The sequence below is a fragment of the Prionailurus viverrinus genome, chromosome C2 (assembly GCF_022837055.1).
Source record: "Prionailurus viverrinus isolate Anna chromosome C2, UM_Priviv_1.0, whole genome shotgun sequence".
Taxonomy (NCBI): domain Eukaryota; kingdom Metazoa; phylum Chordata; class Mammalia; order Carnivora; family Felidae; genus Prionailurus; species Prionailurus viverrinus.
Window position 1 is genome coordinate 37,009,855 of NC_062569.1, and position 17,489 is coordinate 37,027,343.

At 40.5% G+C, this 17,489-nt stretch overlaps 2 protein-coding genes across 8 annotated transcripts in view; both read left to right on the plus strand.

Annotated features, from left to right (window-relative positions):
- LOC125175565 (uncharacterized) overlaps positions 1 to 5,683 on the plus strand; it is a 53,086-nt gene extending 47,403 nt beyond the window's left edge. For 2 of the 4 annotated variants that reach the window (XM_047876230.1, XM_047876229.1), the window contains one exon: positions 4,326 to 4,856. In XM_047876230.1, the coding sequence (XP_047732186.1) occupies positions 4,326 to 4,510 (185 nt within the window). In that variant the 3' untranslated portion in view covers positions 4,511 to 4,856. The other 2 variants (XM_047876231.1, XM_047876233.1) reach the window with 2 other exon arrangements.
- A 4,027-nt stretch (positions 5,684 to 9,710) lies between these two features.
- On the plus strand, positions 9,711 to 16,537 carry RNF7 (ring finger protein 7). Of its 4 annotated transcripts, none has more exons than XR_007155902.1 (4): positions 9,711 to 10,190; positions 14,017 to 14,064; positions 15,301 to 15,424; positions 15,596 to 16,537. XR_007155902.1 is itself a non-coding variant. In XM_047876358.1 (4 exons), exons 1-4 carry the CDS (start codon positions 10,023 to 10,025, stop codon positions 15,612 to 15,614), a joined length of 366 nt encoding a protein of 121 aa, XP_047732314.1. In that variant the 5' UTR covers positions 9,720 to 10,022; the 3' UTR covers positions 15,615 to 16,537. The 4 variants fall into 4 exon arrangements, 3 of the variants coding, with proteins under 3 accessions (XP_047732314.1, XP_047732317.1, XP_047732315.1); XM_047876358.1 differs by having other exon boundaries at positions 9,720 to 10,197; XM_047876361.1 differs by lacking the exon at positions 15,301 to 15,424 and having other exon boundaries at positions 9,876 to 10,190.
- Positions 16,538 to 17,489: the final 952 nt, after the last annotated feature.

Here is a 17,489-nt window from a genome sequence, read left to right on the forward strand (position 1 = left end):
ATGAGCCATGCATCCCACACTGCTCCCTCAGCTTCACAGTGATCAAGACTTTAGACCTTGTTTTCCTATTGAAGCTCTGTCCTCCTCTACATTTGTGCTTGCCTTTTTTTTTTTAAATAACTCTGAGTTTTGTTTTTCTCCATGACGATGATTTATACCTATTTGCTGCTAAATTCTGCATCAGTGAGAGATGATGTTTGGCTACATGGAACAGAACCAGCTATAGTGGCTTAATCAAGTAGAGGAAGACTGAGCAGGTACAGATGTGCCCCAACATCATTCCTTTCTCTTTCTCCACCATCTGCCTTAGCAGGTGGTTTTTATCCTCATAGTTTTAAGGTGGCTGCTTCACTGAAAGCCTCCCATCTCCATTCCAGACCAGAAGAAGAAGAAAGGGACAAGGAGATAGTGCTGGTACCTGTATGAGGGAATCTCAGAAATCCTCAGCAACTTTTGCTTATTTGCAGTTGGCCAGAAGCATGTCACATGCTCATCCCTAATTTTTAACTGGGAACATTGCTGCCATAAGAAAAATGTGAGCTCTGTTAGAAAATAAGGTCAGAGGCGCCTACGTGGCTCAGTCATTTAAGCGCCTGACTCTTGGTTTAGGCTCAGGCCATGATCTCACCATTTGTGGGTTCAAGCCCCACATCAGGCTTGCACTGACAGCACAGAGCCTGCTTGGGATTCTCTCTTCCCCTCTCTCTGCCCCTCCCCTGCTCACATCCTCTCTCCCTTTTTCTCTCTCAAAATAGATAAAGAAAATAAGAAAGAAAGAAAGAAAGAAAGAAAGAAAGAAAGAAGAAAGAAAGAGAAAGAAAGAAAGAAAGAAAAAGAAAGAAAGAAAGAAAGAAAGAAAGAAAGAAAGAAAGAAAGAAGAAAGAAAGAAAGAAAGAAAATAAGGTCAGAAAAGATATTAGGCAGGGAACTAGAAGTATTTGCCTTAAGCTCTTTTAGATTGCAATACATAGGTCCAATGGTCCTTTCTACCCTAGACGTGGTCAAAGAGGCCTTTGCAGCCAGTGACCCCTCTGGAGTGGCCCAAGTGAGACACCAAGGTCTATATTAGACATTTGGCATGGCCCCTCATGTCACCTAGCAGACTTATGTCTATATAACCTGCTGCTCTACAAGGAAACATGGAAGACACTGGGCCAAAATCAGACCCAGGAAACATGAAGGGCTACTGCTCAACCTCTCAATCTAGGCACGCTCCTGGGAGACTTCTTGCCCTAGATTTTGTTATGGCCCAGCCCCACCCTGAGGTTCCAGAGCAACTTTCCCTGCGACCCCACCTGATTTTTTGTGACGACCTGTATGTAGGATGGAATGACCCCAGCACACCAAGCATCAATAAGCACTGCTCACCAGAGGAAAACATCCAAATAGGACACTGACTTTGCTTCTCTTCCAGGCACATATGTACCACTCAAGCCCCCAGCGACATGGTTTCTGGTCCTTTCCAAGCCTTGAAATTACAAACTGTATTGTCTTATACCTCCTGGTCCCTTATCCATATTCATCCACCTTGCCCTCCACTACCTCTTACTGTGCCCAGCCTGATTTGTTCTCACAACCTTACAACCATTTTCATGTTTCAACCTCAACTGACCCTCTGGAGGTGACATTCAGTACTATTTTTAAGGTTCATAATTTTCCTCTCAACCATACGTCTTACTTACCTGTCTGCTTCTAGCCTCTTCCTGGTGTATCCTGGCCTCCACAAACTACAGCTTGAGGCACCTGTGATGCAAACAGGACCTGGACATTTGGCTAGATGAGAAACAGGAAGGGGGAGAAGGGCAAGTGCCATGGGAAATAAAAGAAGGATGGGCTGACACAGGCTCTCGGAATGGCATACTAGGTATTTGAGTCTTATTATTCTGACCCCAGTTTTGATGTGTGGGCGTAGGTCTTTCCCCTGGCCACGAAACAACTGCCAAATGTGAGCGGGGTGTCCTACAATTCAACTCAATTCTGACCCTACCTATCTGGAGATAGCATTAGATTCTACAGGTTAAGGGCTCTGTCATACGAGACTATCCCCTCCTCTCCACCACCATTTTAGACACCAATCACAAGTCCAAGTTGTTACTGTGCTTCTGACTGACAGGCTGTAAATCTGAGGTTCTCATGACCCCCTCCTTGAGTTTTATTAATTTGATAGAACAGCTAATAGGACTCAGGAAACCAGTTTATTTACTGGATTACTGGTTTATTACAAGGATATTAAATCAATAGCCAGATGAAGAGATATTTAGAGGGTGAGGTCTCAAACAAAGGAGCTCTGTCCTCATGGAGTTTGGGGCCCAGCATGGTGGCACACAGAAGCATTCTGGTTTCCCAACCTGGAAGCTCTTTGAATCCTGTCCTTTGGGTTTTTATGGAGGTTTCATACATAGGCATGATTGATTAAATCCTTGACCACTGGTGATTGATTCAGCCTCTAGCCCCTTTCCCCTCCCTGGAAATCAGGGGGTAGGACTGAAGGTTTTAACCCTCTATTTATGGTTGGTTTCCCTTGGCAACCAGCCCCATCCTTAGGTGCTATCCAAAAATCACCTCATTATCATAAACTCCAGTGTGGTGGAAAGGGGCTTGTTATGAATTATAAGGCACCCATTTCCCCTTTGTGGCTCTAAGGTGTTTTCAGGAACTGAGAACAAGGGACCAAATGATTTATTTTTCAGATCTTCTTTTTTAAATGAATTCCAGTGTGGCTAACATAAGTGTTATATTGGTTTCAGGTGTACCATATAGTGATTGAACAATTCTCTACATTACTCAGTGCTCATCATGATGTGTACTTTTTAACCCCCGTCACCTATTTCACCCATTCCCCACATACACCTAAGAGACCAAATCTTATAAGAAAAGATGCTCCCATTGCTCTTATTGCTCAGGAAATTCCAAGGGTTTGGGAACCAGGAACCACGGACAAAGACCAAATATATATGAGAAATATGAATGACCAAATATATATATTTCTTCTAATCACAATATCGCAGGTCTTTATAGGAAAATCAGTGAGAAATCTTGGTCTCAAGTGATACAAGACCAACTCAAACTGATTTAAGTACACACACACACACACACACACACACACAAATTGTTGACCCATATAACTAAAAGCCCATGGGTGGTTCTAGCTACAGATCCAGGTGGATTCAGGGGCTCAAGTAACACTACCTACCTTCATCTCCTGGAAGTTCTGCTTCTGTGTTGACTATATTCTCAAGCAGGTTCTTCCCGCACAGTGGCAAGTTGGGTAGCACTAGCTAGTTTACATTGTGCCAGTTTAATCTAAGAAAGAGCCTTTCTCCTGATTTCATTGGACCATCATGAGTCACATGCATAGCTGTTAACACATCACTGTGCCAGGGAGAATAAATCCACTAATTGATCAGATTTGGGTTATGTGCCTGTCTAGCCTGAGAGCACAGGGGAGTGGAACCCCAAAGTAAATTCGAGATTCTGTTCCAGAAAGAAGCTAAAATGCAAGCTGGACAAGAAAAACCAAGAGAGGTCCACTAAAGATGAAGGGCCAGGGGAGTGTGTGTAGGTCAGTCGGTTAAGTGGTGACTCTTGATTTCTGCTCAGGTCGTGATCTCGCAATTCGAGCCCCATATCTCGCTCTGCACTCACAGTGCAGAGCCTGCTTAGGATTCTCTCTCTGTCCCTTCCCTGCTCATGCTCAATCTCTCCCCCTCAAAAAAAAAAAAAAAAAAAAAAAAAAGATGACGAGCCAATAAAGTATTAGAGGCAATGAAAGACAAGATTAGAATTTCACTTTCAGATGATTAATCTGGAAGTAGAGCCCAGAATGGATTTGGGGCTGGGAAAGTCTGAGGCTAGGAAGACCAGTTAGAAGGCCACTGGAATTATCCAGGTAAACATATGACAGTAGGAATGGAAAAGAAAGGACTAGGGTAAGAAGTTATTACAGAAATAAATTGTTATGGATCACTCACATTAAGAGGGAGGGGTGCCTGGGTGGCTCAGTCCGTTGAGCTTCCAACTGTTGATTTTGGCTCAGATCATGACCTTGTGAGATCCAGCCCCACGTCGGGCATCAGACTCCCCACAGGGTGTGGTGCCTGCTTGGGATTCTCTCTCTCCCTCTCTGTCTGCCTCTCCCCCTCTCAAAATAAATACAGAAACAACTATATAGATATAGATATAGGGAAAAGGTATTAAGTGAAAGGAATATTGCCCAGTTAATAAGAATGTGGGAGAATGCCCCTCTCAGAAGCCCCAGACTTACTCCATTAAATGGAGTTGTGAAATATCTTACGCATTTACTATTATGTTCTTTCCCCCATCAGGTAAATGTCCAGTCTTAAAAATTACAGTCACTCCTCAAATCTCTTCAGAAACCTTCAGATCTATTTGGAAAAATAGCAAGAAATCTAGTATCACCTGTAAAAAGAAGAAAAAGGTATGCTCTCGGATGTCTGTGTCTGTGAATTTCAGCCACCAGGGGGGTGCTGTATGGATTCCTGGGCACTAAACGGGTAGATGCCATCCTCAGCAGATTTTGCACTTGATAAAATCATGAGAATTTTGGTTCTGGGTAACAGTATCCTTGTGATGGATGATGATTGGACAAAGGACAAGTAGTAAGGGAACAACATAGTTCCCTCAAATGTTAGTGCAAATCTTGCCTCCTGTCTTTAACTTTCCCACTTCCCACCCGAATCCTGGTTCCTGTTAGCTTATTGTGGATTTGAAATGGTGAATTTACTCAAACTATTTATGAAGCATGTGGGATCTATTAGGGGGTAATGATTTACATATGTTTGCTCTTTATTGTATGAAGTTGAACTTCCTTTTTTTTTTTTTTTAATTTGTGATTCTTGTTCATTATTTCACAGGCTAAAAACTGAATGTGGATGCCATATCTTTTTATGGGTGCTATCTATCTTCATAGCCTAGAAAGATATTGCTTGTTCAATAATAATAGTTTTCACTGGAACCGTGCCTCTTTCAAGTTCTAAATTTTGATGACTATTTTATGAAAGTTCAAAGTAGTGTTAATCCTATTATGCTTGTCATTTTCGAAAATGTGGGTTTCACAAGTTGGCCTTAGTAAAAATAGGTAGGATTCTTCTCTGGGGCTTCTTATGTGCATGTGAAATTTATAATTTAAAGGAAGTCGTGATCTTTAAGAAAGAAAGAAAGAAACTACTTCCATAAGTATATCTATAGTTGGGAACAATAGGAATATTTGGAAGTAATAACCACTTTCTGAAAGACAGCATCTCCCAAAATGGGGATCTTCCCCAAATGAGGAAACTTCTAATCACTTTATCCCCCTGCCCCATGAAGACATCTGCTCCATGGGAAAGGCAAGAGGTACGGTTGACCGATGTATGGATGATAAATTGGATTAGGTTAAAAGTCATATGTATGACAATATGGTTCAGGGATGAAAAACATGGACTGGGGAATGAAATGGACTGAAATTTTCTGGAAAACTGCTGCTTTCCAGGTGTGTGACATTAGCCAAGTCAGTGGGCCTCGCTGAGCCTCAGTTTTCCCTGATGCAAGATACAGATAAGAGTAGCACCTGGGGCGCCTGGGTGGCGCAGTCGGTTAAGCGTCCGACTTCAGCCAGGTCACCATCTCGCGGTCCGTGAGTTCGAGCCCCGCGTCGGGCTCTGGGCTGATGGCTCAGAGCCTGGAGCCTGTTTCCCATTCTGTGTCTCCCTCTCTCTCTGCCCCTCCCCCGTTCATGCTCTCTCTCTGTCCCAAAAATAAATAAACGTTGAAAAAAAAATTAAAAAAAAAAAAAAAGAGTAGCACCTGTCTCATGAGATGACACATGTCAAGCATTTTGGGACAATACTTGTTTCATAGTGCATGCTCAAATATAAATATTAGTGGCTACTATTATTGTTGATGTTAGAATTGAATGTTTCCAGTTATTTCACTTGGAACAGCTACATAAGAAAAGACCTCTTCATTTTTGAAGTTAAAAAAAAAATCACAACAAACAAGACTGTCGGGGTGCCTGACTAGCTCAATTGGGAAGGCATGAGACTCTTGATCTCACGATCATGAGTTCAAGCCCCACGTTGGGTGTGGAGCCTGTTTAAAATTAAATTAAATTAAATTAAATAGGGGCACCTGGGTGGCTCAGTCAATTAGCTGTCTGACTCTTGATCTCAGCTCAGGTCTTGATCTCAGAGTTGTGAGTTCAGGCTCTGTGTTGGGCACTCTGTGTTGGGCACTGTGTTGGGCACTGGGCTCTGTGTGAAGCCTACTTAAAAAATTTAATTAATTAACTAATTAATTAAAGTTATTTTTTAAAAGGCAAGACTGTCATTCATATTATATACAAATGTAACAAGTTCTGGCAAGTCTGCGGAACCAAACTATCTGTGGAGTTGAGGATGGGTAGAGTAAATTATGTCCACCCTTAAATATCTTAGCATCTAGCTAGGAAGACAAGATTCTCATCCGTTAAAAGTAAACAATAATAGAGTGTAAGAGTTGAAATAACAGATCTTCAGAACTGACACATCCAGTGTGTGAGGCCTCCAGAGAAATTGTTCCTGCTTAAAAAAAAAAAAAAAAAGACCTTTTTGAAATCTGCCACAGACATCCACTGGGTCGGGGTGTAAAATCTTTAGATTTTACCTCTTTAGAAGTCTTTTGACAACGTCTATCAAAATTAAAAACACATAGCTTTTGGCCTAGGCATTCTACTTCTAGAAATTTATTTTACATACATACTCTCACAGATGAGTTAGAAAATATTTAAAATGATGTGCACTGCAGCACTGCTTATTATACGTTGGAAACAGCTAAATGTCTCTCAAAGGATTCTCAGAGAAATCCTCAGAGAAATGGGGCAATACTGTGCAACCATCAAGAATACTGTGCATATGGAAGTGCTTATATGGAAAGTGTCCTCTCATACTACACAAAAAGAGCAGGCTAGAGAATAATATGTGCAAAAAAAACCTCATATGAAAAATGTTGTAATATGTAATATGTACCAACAATCCCACTTCTGGGTATATACCCAAAAGAAGTGAAAGCAGGGTTATGAAGAGCTATTTGTACACTCATGTTCACAGTGGCATTATTCACAATAGTCAAAATGTGCAAGTAACTCAAATATCTATTGATGGATGAATGGATCAGCAAAATGTGGCCTGTCCACACAACAGAATATTACTAAACATTAAAAAGGAAGGAAATTGGGGCGCCTGGGTGGCTCAGTCAATTAAGCATCCGACTTTGGCTCAGGTTATGATCTCACCGTTCATGACTTTGAGCCCTGAGTCGGGCTCTGTGCTGACAGCCCAGAGCCTGGAGCCTGCTTCAGATTTTGCGTCTCACTCTCTCTCTCTGCCCCTCCCCTGATCGTGCTCTGTCTCTCTCTCAAAAATAAATAAACTTAAAAAAATAAATAAATAGAAAGGAAATTCTGAAACATGCTACAACATGGATGAAACTTGAAGACATTGTGCTAAATGAAATAAACCAGTCACAAAAAGATACTGTATGATTCCACTTATATGAGATACCTTGGATAATCAAACTCAGAAATCAGGTAAAATGCTGGTTCCTGAGAGAAGAAGGGCAGATAGAAAATTGTTTGATGAATATAGTTGCCATTTTGGAAGATGAAAAAGTTCTGGACTTTGTAAATGTAAATGTAAACTTTGACAATGTAAATGTACCTAATACTATGGAATTCTACACAAAATAGTGATAAACTTCATTGTGTGCATTTTATCACAATTAAAATTTTTTAAATGAGTTGTATTATGTATCTGTTTGTACATGTATAGGAATTTCTGGAGAGTCTATTAACAGTACTTGCTTTTTTTCATTGTAGATCATTTTACTATTTTAACATTTTTATCATTTATGAGCTGTCGATTTAAATTTTTTTCATTTTTTTAATGTCTATTTGAGAGAGAGAGAGAGCATGAGCATGCACACGTGCAAGCAGGGGAGGGGCAGAGAGAGAGGGAGAGAGAGAATCCCATGGGGGCTCTGCACTGACGGTGAAGAGCCTGCTTGGGATTCTCTCTCTCCCTCTCTCTCTCTCTCTCTCTCTCTCTCTCTGCCCTGCCCTGCTTGTGCACTCTCTCTCTCAAAATACATAAACTTTTAAAAAACAAACACTTAAATTGTTTGATAAACATCAGTAATAGCCGTTTTTGGTTGCTGTGTGACCTGGTGACAAAAGAGTACAGTAAGTGCTGTGATTTCCCAGAAATATATGAATATATGTTGGCAAAGAGCAGTGAGTGAAGACACAAAGATGAGTACGTTTTTCCTCAGTACAGAGAACAATCCAGCTGGAGCAGGTAGGGGAAGTTCTGTCCGGTTGAAGAGATGTTAAAGTGTAGGGAAAAAAGAGTGTCCTTGAGTTTTCAGCATTTCAACTGCATGTCTCTCCTTTTTCTTTCAAACCGCCCCGTTCCCAACAGCAGAGTGCATTTTATCCTTGTCTAGTACCGGCCTTCCTCCTTTGTTAGATGTCTGCATTTAGAGCCGTCTCTAGTCTGATGTGTGGTCGTTTAACATGAACAGAACATGTGTTTTGTATGGTTCATCTGGGTTTGTTTACAAGCATTTTTATCTGGCTCATAAAGTTAGTGTGGTCAGATTAACATCTGCCACCACTTCTACTGCTCTGCTCTGGCTGACAGCTTGGGAGAGGAGTGCTTTCTTCACTCATTTCCTGGTCTGGAGGGCCTCCCATCTCCCCCCAGTTCAAACTTGACCTCTTCCATGAGGCTTTTCCTGACAGCATCAGTCCTCAGCATTATCTCTGTCCTTCACAGCACTTCACATTCCACTCAACAAGCAGCACACATAGCATCTAGCCAAATGTGACCCTGTGTCCATATTTCCATTTTTACATATTTATGCATCCTTGTATCCTCTGCCAAACTCCTTGAGTTTGGTTAGCTCCTATCCAGGCACAAGGCCCAGTATCAGGAGACCAAGAGATGTTGAGAGGCCCATTAAGAGGAGATCGGATGTTCTGAATTCCAAACCTTTGGTAACAGGTGTCCACCACTAGGTGGTGGTGGTGATCAGGCATCTCCTCAGGCGTTCACTACCTCAGCGTTCTTATCTTTTAAATGAAGATGTTGTCTGCTTTGCTTGAGAAAACGGAAGAACATGACCCCGGGCTAAAAGTAGAAGAACCCACGTTTCATAACTGTCAGCTTCACTAACAGCAGTGTACTCCTTAAATTACTTTTCTGGACCTTATTAAAAGGAGGAGGTCAAACTAGATCAGAGGTTTTCGGAGCCTGGATGCCAGGGTTCTTGGCATTCTTCCAGGGGACCAATAGGTCAAAACTATTTGCATAACAGTATTCGGAGCGATTTCTCTCTTTTCACTCAATTAAAATTTATTAAAAAGCAAATATATGCATCTTACATAAAGTCTCTTTAAGGTCCTAATAATTTTTAAGTATAACGGGGTCCTGAGCCCAAAAAGTTTGAGAACCACTGAACCAGGTTTCTCAGAACTTCTGAGGCCAGACGTTTCCTAGATACCAAGAAGAAGGTGGTGTTAAAGGCCTGGTCTCAGCTCTGAAAGAGTTTACGAGTCGCGGGGCGGGGGGGGGGGGGGGGGGGGGAACGAGACAAATGGTTACACTAACAAGATAATTTGTGAGAGTGGTAAGTTTCACGAAGTCACACAGCAAGGCATCTGATGCCTGCACAGTGTGGTCCGGAGCACGGGAGAGCAACACTCAACAGCACACCGCCCGGGGTTCACAACGGAAACTCCCTGGAGGCCCTCAACCCTCGGGGTTGCCCCAGCGAGCCGAAGTGCTGGGAGAAATGCGCCAGAGCGCTAGCGTCATGTGACGTCACTGGGCCGCGCCAGCCAATCCGGGCGGTCCTTGTCGTAGGCACTGCGGTGGCCCGCGGCCTGCAGGCGGCGCTGTGGGCCCGCCGGGCGGCCCCACAGAGCCGCCATAGCCGCCCGCCTACCTCCGACTTAACGTCTCCGCTGTGGGCTCCGCGCCGCCGCCATGGCCGACGTGGAAGACGGCGAGGAACCCTGCGCCCTGTCCTCTCACTCCGGGAGCGCAGGCTCCAAGTCAGGAGGCGACAAAATGTTCTCTCTCAAGAAGTGGAACGCGGTGGCCATGTGGAGCTGGGACGTGGAGTGCGATACGTGCGCTATCTGCAGGGTCCAGGTGATGGGTAAGCGCTGCACGCGAGGCCGGGGCCGAACTACGGCCTCCGCGGGCCGATTCTGGGCGTGGAGGACGGGCGAAGGCTGGGAGAGACCCCAGTCCAGAGGAGTGGGGGCGGGGATGCCGGGAGCCACCGGTGCTGCTGCTGGCCCGAGGGCTGGTGCTGCCGTCGCCTGGGGCTCAGCAGGCGCCCAGCGCCCGGACCTGGTATTCTAGGGATAGAAACGGGCAGTGAGCTGAGGAATTAAGGTAATTTCTGGTAGTGATGGGTGTGGCCAAGGAAATAAAACTGGATGATTTGTTGGCCGCTGGGAGAAGCCACTTCGGTTTGTTTGGCCAGCTCCATGTCTAAAAGCAAACCGCAAAGGGGTCAGGGTAAAGGCCCTGAGTAAGTAGGGCACTTTAATGGTTGTGGTCACGCACCAAAGTGATGCTCTGGAGTCATCTTCCACAGAAACGACACCCTCAGTTCGCTCTTGAGAGGCGAAAGGAAGAAAATGTTCCTAGCCATTGCCATTTCCGAATTAGCGACTGCTATTCTGCGGGCTTTTAACTCTGGATGTTTCAGGATGGGTCAGATGGCACTCGCTTGTCTTGAAGGGGGATACAGTGTGGTTCACGAATATTTTTAAGGTTCATGGGAGTTGAAGAATGTAAGCCCTTTATTCAGAAACATAAAACTTTTTCTGGCCCCTCCTATCAAAGGATGCCATTTTCTGAAGATCCTGCCCTGCTCTGAGTCAGGCCTTTGTGGAGAGCCCTGTTGTACAAATAAGTCTTAACTTCTTTCTGTGATATTTCGAATAAAACTACTGGGCCACGCGAAACCTTTCAGAACAGCTTCATCCTTTTATATTTTACATCCTGTATTTTTTAAGATCTCAGGCCACCTTGAAAAAGAGATGCTATTCTAAATGCCAGTTATATTTTTAAACAGAGCATTTAAAACTACTGAGAGAGAATCTTAATTTTGTTTCTTGGGGGTAGGTGAAAACTGAGGTTGTATAGCTTGAAAACTTTGTGGCTTGCTCTGAAAAATGACAGAATTGGAGAAAATAAACAGAATTTCTCTCTCAAGGGATGAAATTTAAACCTACCAGAATCAAGAGATTTTTTCAATTTACACTCTTTAGTACACACTTGTTTTTTATTCATGAGGACTTGCTTCAAAGAGGATTTACAGCAAAGGGATTCAGATTTTTTTTTACTTTTTACTTTTTTTTTTTTTTTCCAACATTTTTATTTATTTTTGGGACAGAGAGAGACAGAGCATGAACGGGGGAGGGGCAGAGAGAGAGGGAGACACAGAATCAGAAACAGGCTCCAGGCTCCGAGCCATCAGCCCAGAGCCTGACGCGGGGCTCGAACTCCCGGACCGCGAGATCGTGACCTGGCTGAAGTCGGACGCTTAACCGACTGCGCCACCCAGGCGCCCCTACTTTTTACTTTTGAAAGAACTTGATTTCAGACATGATCCACTTGTTTTGCATATTAGGTCTTAAAAGTACCTAGCTTATTGGCCTGCAATACAGCCCCCTTACCCCACCCCTTACTTAAGAACTAGAATCATAATTTCCATTTTGGGTGGCGTTGTTAACTTATCCAGGCAACTTAATCTTTTCTTCTTTTGCAAGACAAGCTTTGCTAAAAATTTTATCCCCTAAATATCCTTTAGTTCAAAACGAAGAATGTTCCTGAAAAGTGTGTTTTATATTTCTACCCAAAGAAAAATTTTAGATCTGTAGGTAGAAATGCAGAATTCAGAGTAGTGGTTGACATCTTTGCAACACATAAACTTTACTGGGATATTTGGAGTAAGTCAAAATATGGGCTATAAATGTTTCACATTCACATTAGCTTTCTAATTATAGCAAGTGTTCTGCTACTGTGGATTAATTTTGCAGATTTGCAACAGCTGTACTTTGAGTTCAGCAAAGTGTTCTGGACTAGACCTTTGTATTTTCTTTATGAGGTGTTAAAATCCATTTAGTGGTCAGGTAACAGCAGAAGGAAGTTTGTTTTTCAGACTTCCCAAGCTAACCCTAGTTAGCATCATTCTAAAAGGAGTTACTGTTATTGTACTCCTTAGAAATGTTTTGTTTTAGATTTTAGGAATATCGTGAAAAGAATTTTTTTCTTTTATCTAAAACTTTAGGACTTTTTATAGATTTAGGTTGGGTTTTGATAATGAGTCTAAATCAAATGTCAGTCATAATCCCGAGATTCCTAGATTCTGCAAAAGAGGCCACTTAATTCCTTAATTTTTCAAATTCCTCTCATACACCTAAATGATTTGTTACGACTTCTTGACCCAAGATTTGCCTGTCAGCCCATTCTGATGCGGTTAACACTCTCTGGTTTCCTTCATTCTGAAAGGAGCAGACGGCACAGTGAGCAAGTGTTGAAGAAGAGGAAAATAGTTTGCTAGTACTGCTGCGTTCTAAAGAGCCAGAGTAACCCTTCATGGCTATTTATGTTAACTTGGACATTTGACATACCTTCTGGAGTCTTGTTTTCCTAATTTGTGAAAGAGGTAGTTGGGTACACAGACTGTAATTCTGTGATTATACAGAACCAGAGCTGTGTCTTCACCCTTATATCATGATCCTTATGATATTTAGTTGTTTGCCTGCCTACCTCCCCATTTCCTGGTGAGACCAGGGACCCAGACTTGGTCATTTTGGTGTCCCCAGTGCATAACTCCATATACAGAGCAGATACTCAGTAATTGTGGGATTGAAGAAAGCCTCAGGAGGCAGTGGTTGTTTTCAGTCCACACCGAAGTGGCCAGGGTGGTGTGTTTTTTTAGGGTAAGAGCATGCAGAGAGGAGCAAACAAATGCCTGAGCATAATCCAGTGTTAAGAAAAGGACCAGGCTTCAGCTCCACCGTGTATCTATTTTTACAGAATTCTTTTTCTCTAATTTATGTTAAAAACTATTTTGTTGTTGTTGTTGGTTTGAACTTCCTTTTACCCATCTTGGACTCCTCTTTCAGCTAGTGAATGAATCCATTTCATTGGTCCCTAAAATATCCTATAATACCTCCTTCATCAAGCAAATAGTAGTATAGATTAAATTTTGAAAACTAATATACCCTTTAGGTTCCCATTCCTAAAATGCACTCCCAAGTAAATTATTAAAATACATTGCCATTGTTGGATAAATGCTTTGGACTCAGACATATTTGTAGAAGGAGCATTTTCTTTAAAAAAAAAAAAAAAGAGAGAATCTAGTATTTAAGAGGTTCTTTAAAAATTAATTTTAATTTAATTTTTATATAGATCATACAGTCACAAAATTCAGAATTTTAAGAAACTATACAATGAAGACTCCTTCCCATTCCATCTTCTCTTAGGTAGACTTTATTATCAGTTACTTGATTATTCTTCTAGAGTTTCTGTATGTGTGTACAGGCAAATACCAATTTATATGCATGGCTTAAGTTTAAAGGGTGTCTTAAATAAGCTACCCCCAAGGTTGATCTATGTGAGCATGCCCAGTGAGCTTATAGGAACTTCTAATATAATGAAGTATGGCATAGTTTTCTCTGGTGGTTGAATCCACCTCGGGGACACCTTTTTATCAGAGCTGGTGAAGATAGAGGGTCGGTAACCCATGTGAAATTGCTCCTGGTCATAAGTAAATGAGTAGAGTGCCTTGCACTTTATTCATCTTTAAACAGTTATGTTTAGATGAGAGAGAAATAGTTTGAATCTTTTATCTCCATCTCTAACCCTTTGGGCTTTTATTTGACTTTGAAGTGTCTGGGTTTTAGAAATTGCATTCTGAACATCAGAATGAGAATTGCTATTTGTTTACTTTTAGATGCCTGTCTTAGATGTCAAGCTGAAAACAAACAAGAGGATTGTGTTGGTATGTTGTAATTTCATTCTCTTGCTTTTTCAACTGAAGGTTTTCTCTCAGTGGGGATGTTTGAATTTGTGATTAAGATTGACTTTATCAATACATAAAAATAAACTGTAAAGCAGTGATCTATTATTGATGTAAAATGTGTTAGTTCTCAAAAGGCCTTAATGGAATTAATCTGCAAGTTCTTTTATTGCCTGTAATTAAGAAGAATTGATTATATATTCCAGACATGGCCATAGTAAATATTTGATAATCAACAAAGAAATAATTCTTTTCTGTTAAGAAAATTGTAAGGGATTACCAAAATGTCATTTAAATTTTAACTGTGTTATAGGTCAGATTTGGTAGGGTTTTATTCTAATAAAGCATTGAAGTTTTCAGTACTGTTATTATTCAGTATTTAACTTTTCAGCCAACATAGAAAAAATTCTAAGTGCTCTCTTTTGCAGTATAGTTTGTATATGGAAATCTGTTGAATTTTGCTAATAGCCTGGGACTACAAAAGTTGTTTTACGATAAATATTTTAAGCAGTTCAAAGGTTTTTATGTCCTAGTTCTTGAAGTCATCACTTCTAGATTGCTATATATAAAAGCTTTTCTGAAAATGAAAGGTTAACTTTGTACTTTGTGTTTGCTTGGTTTATATATAGCTTTTTAATAATGATTATTCAGTATTTATCAAATCCTGTTTCTTCTCCTGAAACACTTACAGTGATTTCCTTTTGCTTCCTACTCCCTGTAGACAGTTTTCCTAAGAAGGTGGTTATTTTTTTCTTTTTTCCATGTTCTTTCATTGTTCTGTTATCATATAGGTCAAGCAAGGGACAAATAAAGCCCACATTTGAGATTGCATTTCAGATTATGGGAGATTGCCCTTGGTTTAAGAAATATTTAACTTGAGAATTGTGAGGTTTAGGGCACCTTTCTTTGATCACAGAAAGTCCTCTGTTTCTAGCCAGCCACTTTGAAAAGTTCATGTGTTTCTCACGTGAGGAATTGCACTGCTTATGGATGACATCAGCACTTCTAGAAAATAACTGAGTAGATGTACAGCTGATAATGTTTAGAAGTATGTCATCTATTTGTAACAGACTATGAACTGAAAACTCATGTTGGTAAATAAAAATCAGGAGGATATTTTTCAATAAAATAAAGATCAAAAGGTCTCCAAGGTCAGTCTTTGACTGAGAAGGTCTGGGATCTAAGGAAGGCTCAAGTTCTTTAATCTCCTAACTTCAGGAAGACAGCATGTGGAGCTGTGTAGGGGCTGGGGGCCACCACATCACTCACAGACTCTAAACAATGATGAAAAAGTCCCCCAGTCACAGCGTCTCATCTCACTTCTTAAGTGTGGTTTACACAGGTAAGTTGTTATTTCTTTATAGATAGAAAAAATGTTGACTAATTAGCCATCTTTATTCAAGATTATGAATCATGATTATTCTTCATAATATAAAATAACCTGTAATTTTGAGTTGGATAATTTAAATTAAAATATGTAATGTCAAATATTCTTTTTTTTTTTTCCTTTCAGTGGTCTGGGGAGAATGTAATCATTCCTTCCACAACTGCTGCATGTCCCTGTGGGTGAAACAGAACAATCGCTGCCCTCTCTGCCAGCAGGATTGGGTGGTCCAAAGAATCGGCAAATGAGAGTGGAGGCTTTCTTAGTGCATTTGTTTGGAGCCCTGGTGGATCTTGTTATCAAGTGCCCTACAAAGGCCAGAACACTCCAGGGAATTAATTCTTCAAATAGGAGGAGATGGCTCTGTGGTCCTTTGGTACTCATCAAAGGCATGGCTTAGCATTTTGTTTTATTTTCAGAAATTCTCTACAATTAAGAAGATAATTTATTAAAGATGGTCTTTCCTACCTCTGTGGTATGTATCCCACACACTGCTTAGAAGTGCTTTAAAGGAGGAGAGAGCTACAAATTTAATGACTTTATAATTTGCTTATTGGTATCCCGGGGGTTGTGGAAGTAGTTCCATTCAGAAGAGAACTTGTTGCATGCTTATAGTTGATCAGTTAAAAAAAAAAAAAAAAGACAATGTTACAGAAACAAATAAAGTGCAGTTTAAAACCCAACTCTTATCCTTAATTTGTTCCTCATATTTATTTTTGGCTGGGAGGGGGTGATTCATGAAGTCTTTGTATGATATAATGAAAATTTTAAGTTTGGACCAGTGAACAGGGTAAATAAAATTTAATCTTCAGGCGTATGGAATTGTGGTTGTCTTTTAGGCTATTCTCCTCTATCTTTGGTTCATCAAGAAAACCTAAATCTGCACTCACTTCACTGTCCAAGCATTGAATGGTAAAGAACAGAAGTATTTGTTCTGGTCAGATTATGTTGTAATTTAACTGTTTTAGGTGGAATGTTAATGAGGGGAAAATGTTTACCACTGTAGCACTGGGTCAAAAAGTTTATTTTATTACACAGTGTTTTAATAAATGGTTTATTCTGTTTACTTCATTTGAATTGTCATTATTACAATTTTTTAATTTTTTTTTAATGCTTATTTATTTTTGAGAGACAGAGACAGAGTGTGAGCAGGGGAGGGGCAGAGAGAGAGAGAGAAAGACACAGAATCTGAAGAGACTCCAGGCTTTGAGCTGTCAGCACAGAGCCTGACGCGGGTCTCGAACTCACAAGCCGTGAGATCATGACCTGAGCCGAAATCAAACGCCCAACCGACTAAGCCACCCAGGCTCCCCATCATTATTACAATTTTATGTACAACTTTAAGCTTCATGTTAATAAGCTAATATGTCAAGTGAATGCTTTAATTTGAAAAAATATTCATATACTCTTATTTGGTAGTAATAAAATTTAAAGTTTATTACCTGGAAATGTGAAGTGTGAGAAAATACTTAAATTTTATCAAACTCATTCACATTAATGGAGGTTATCTGGTAACAGTTTATGGACCACAAGTTTATTTTGAATTATTCCATAATAAAGGCCACAAGCTATGAATTTTGAAAAATAAATCTTTATCATTCACTTCTTCAGTTTGTCAATCTGAATCTTCTTATATCTAAGTGATGCAGATACATAAAAGAATGTTAAAATATAATTTAAAAACTAGAATTCATAGGCTTTCATATTGGTTTTCATATTTCATACTAATCTGATTTCTCTGGAAACTTGCTTTAGTATGCATTTTTTCACAGTTTACTGAGAAAATTAATTACCATATGGGGGTAAATAAAGCACCTTTTTATCCTATAACATTAAGTATAATACTATCAAGTTTTCCTAAACTTAACCATATGATTAACATAATCATATCTTACAGAAAACTGTGACTAGAGCTATAAGTACAGTCCAGCCAAGACTTTGAAGAGGTTTATGTAAGTTTACATATGGTGAATGTGTGTCTTCAGTGAACACCTGCTGAAACCACAGAGTTGAGGGGCAATAT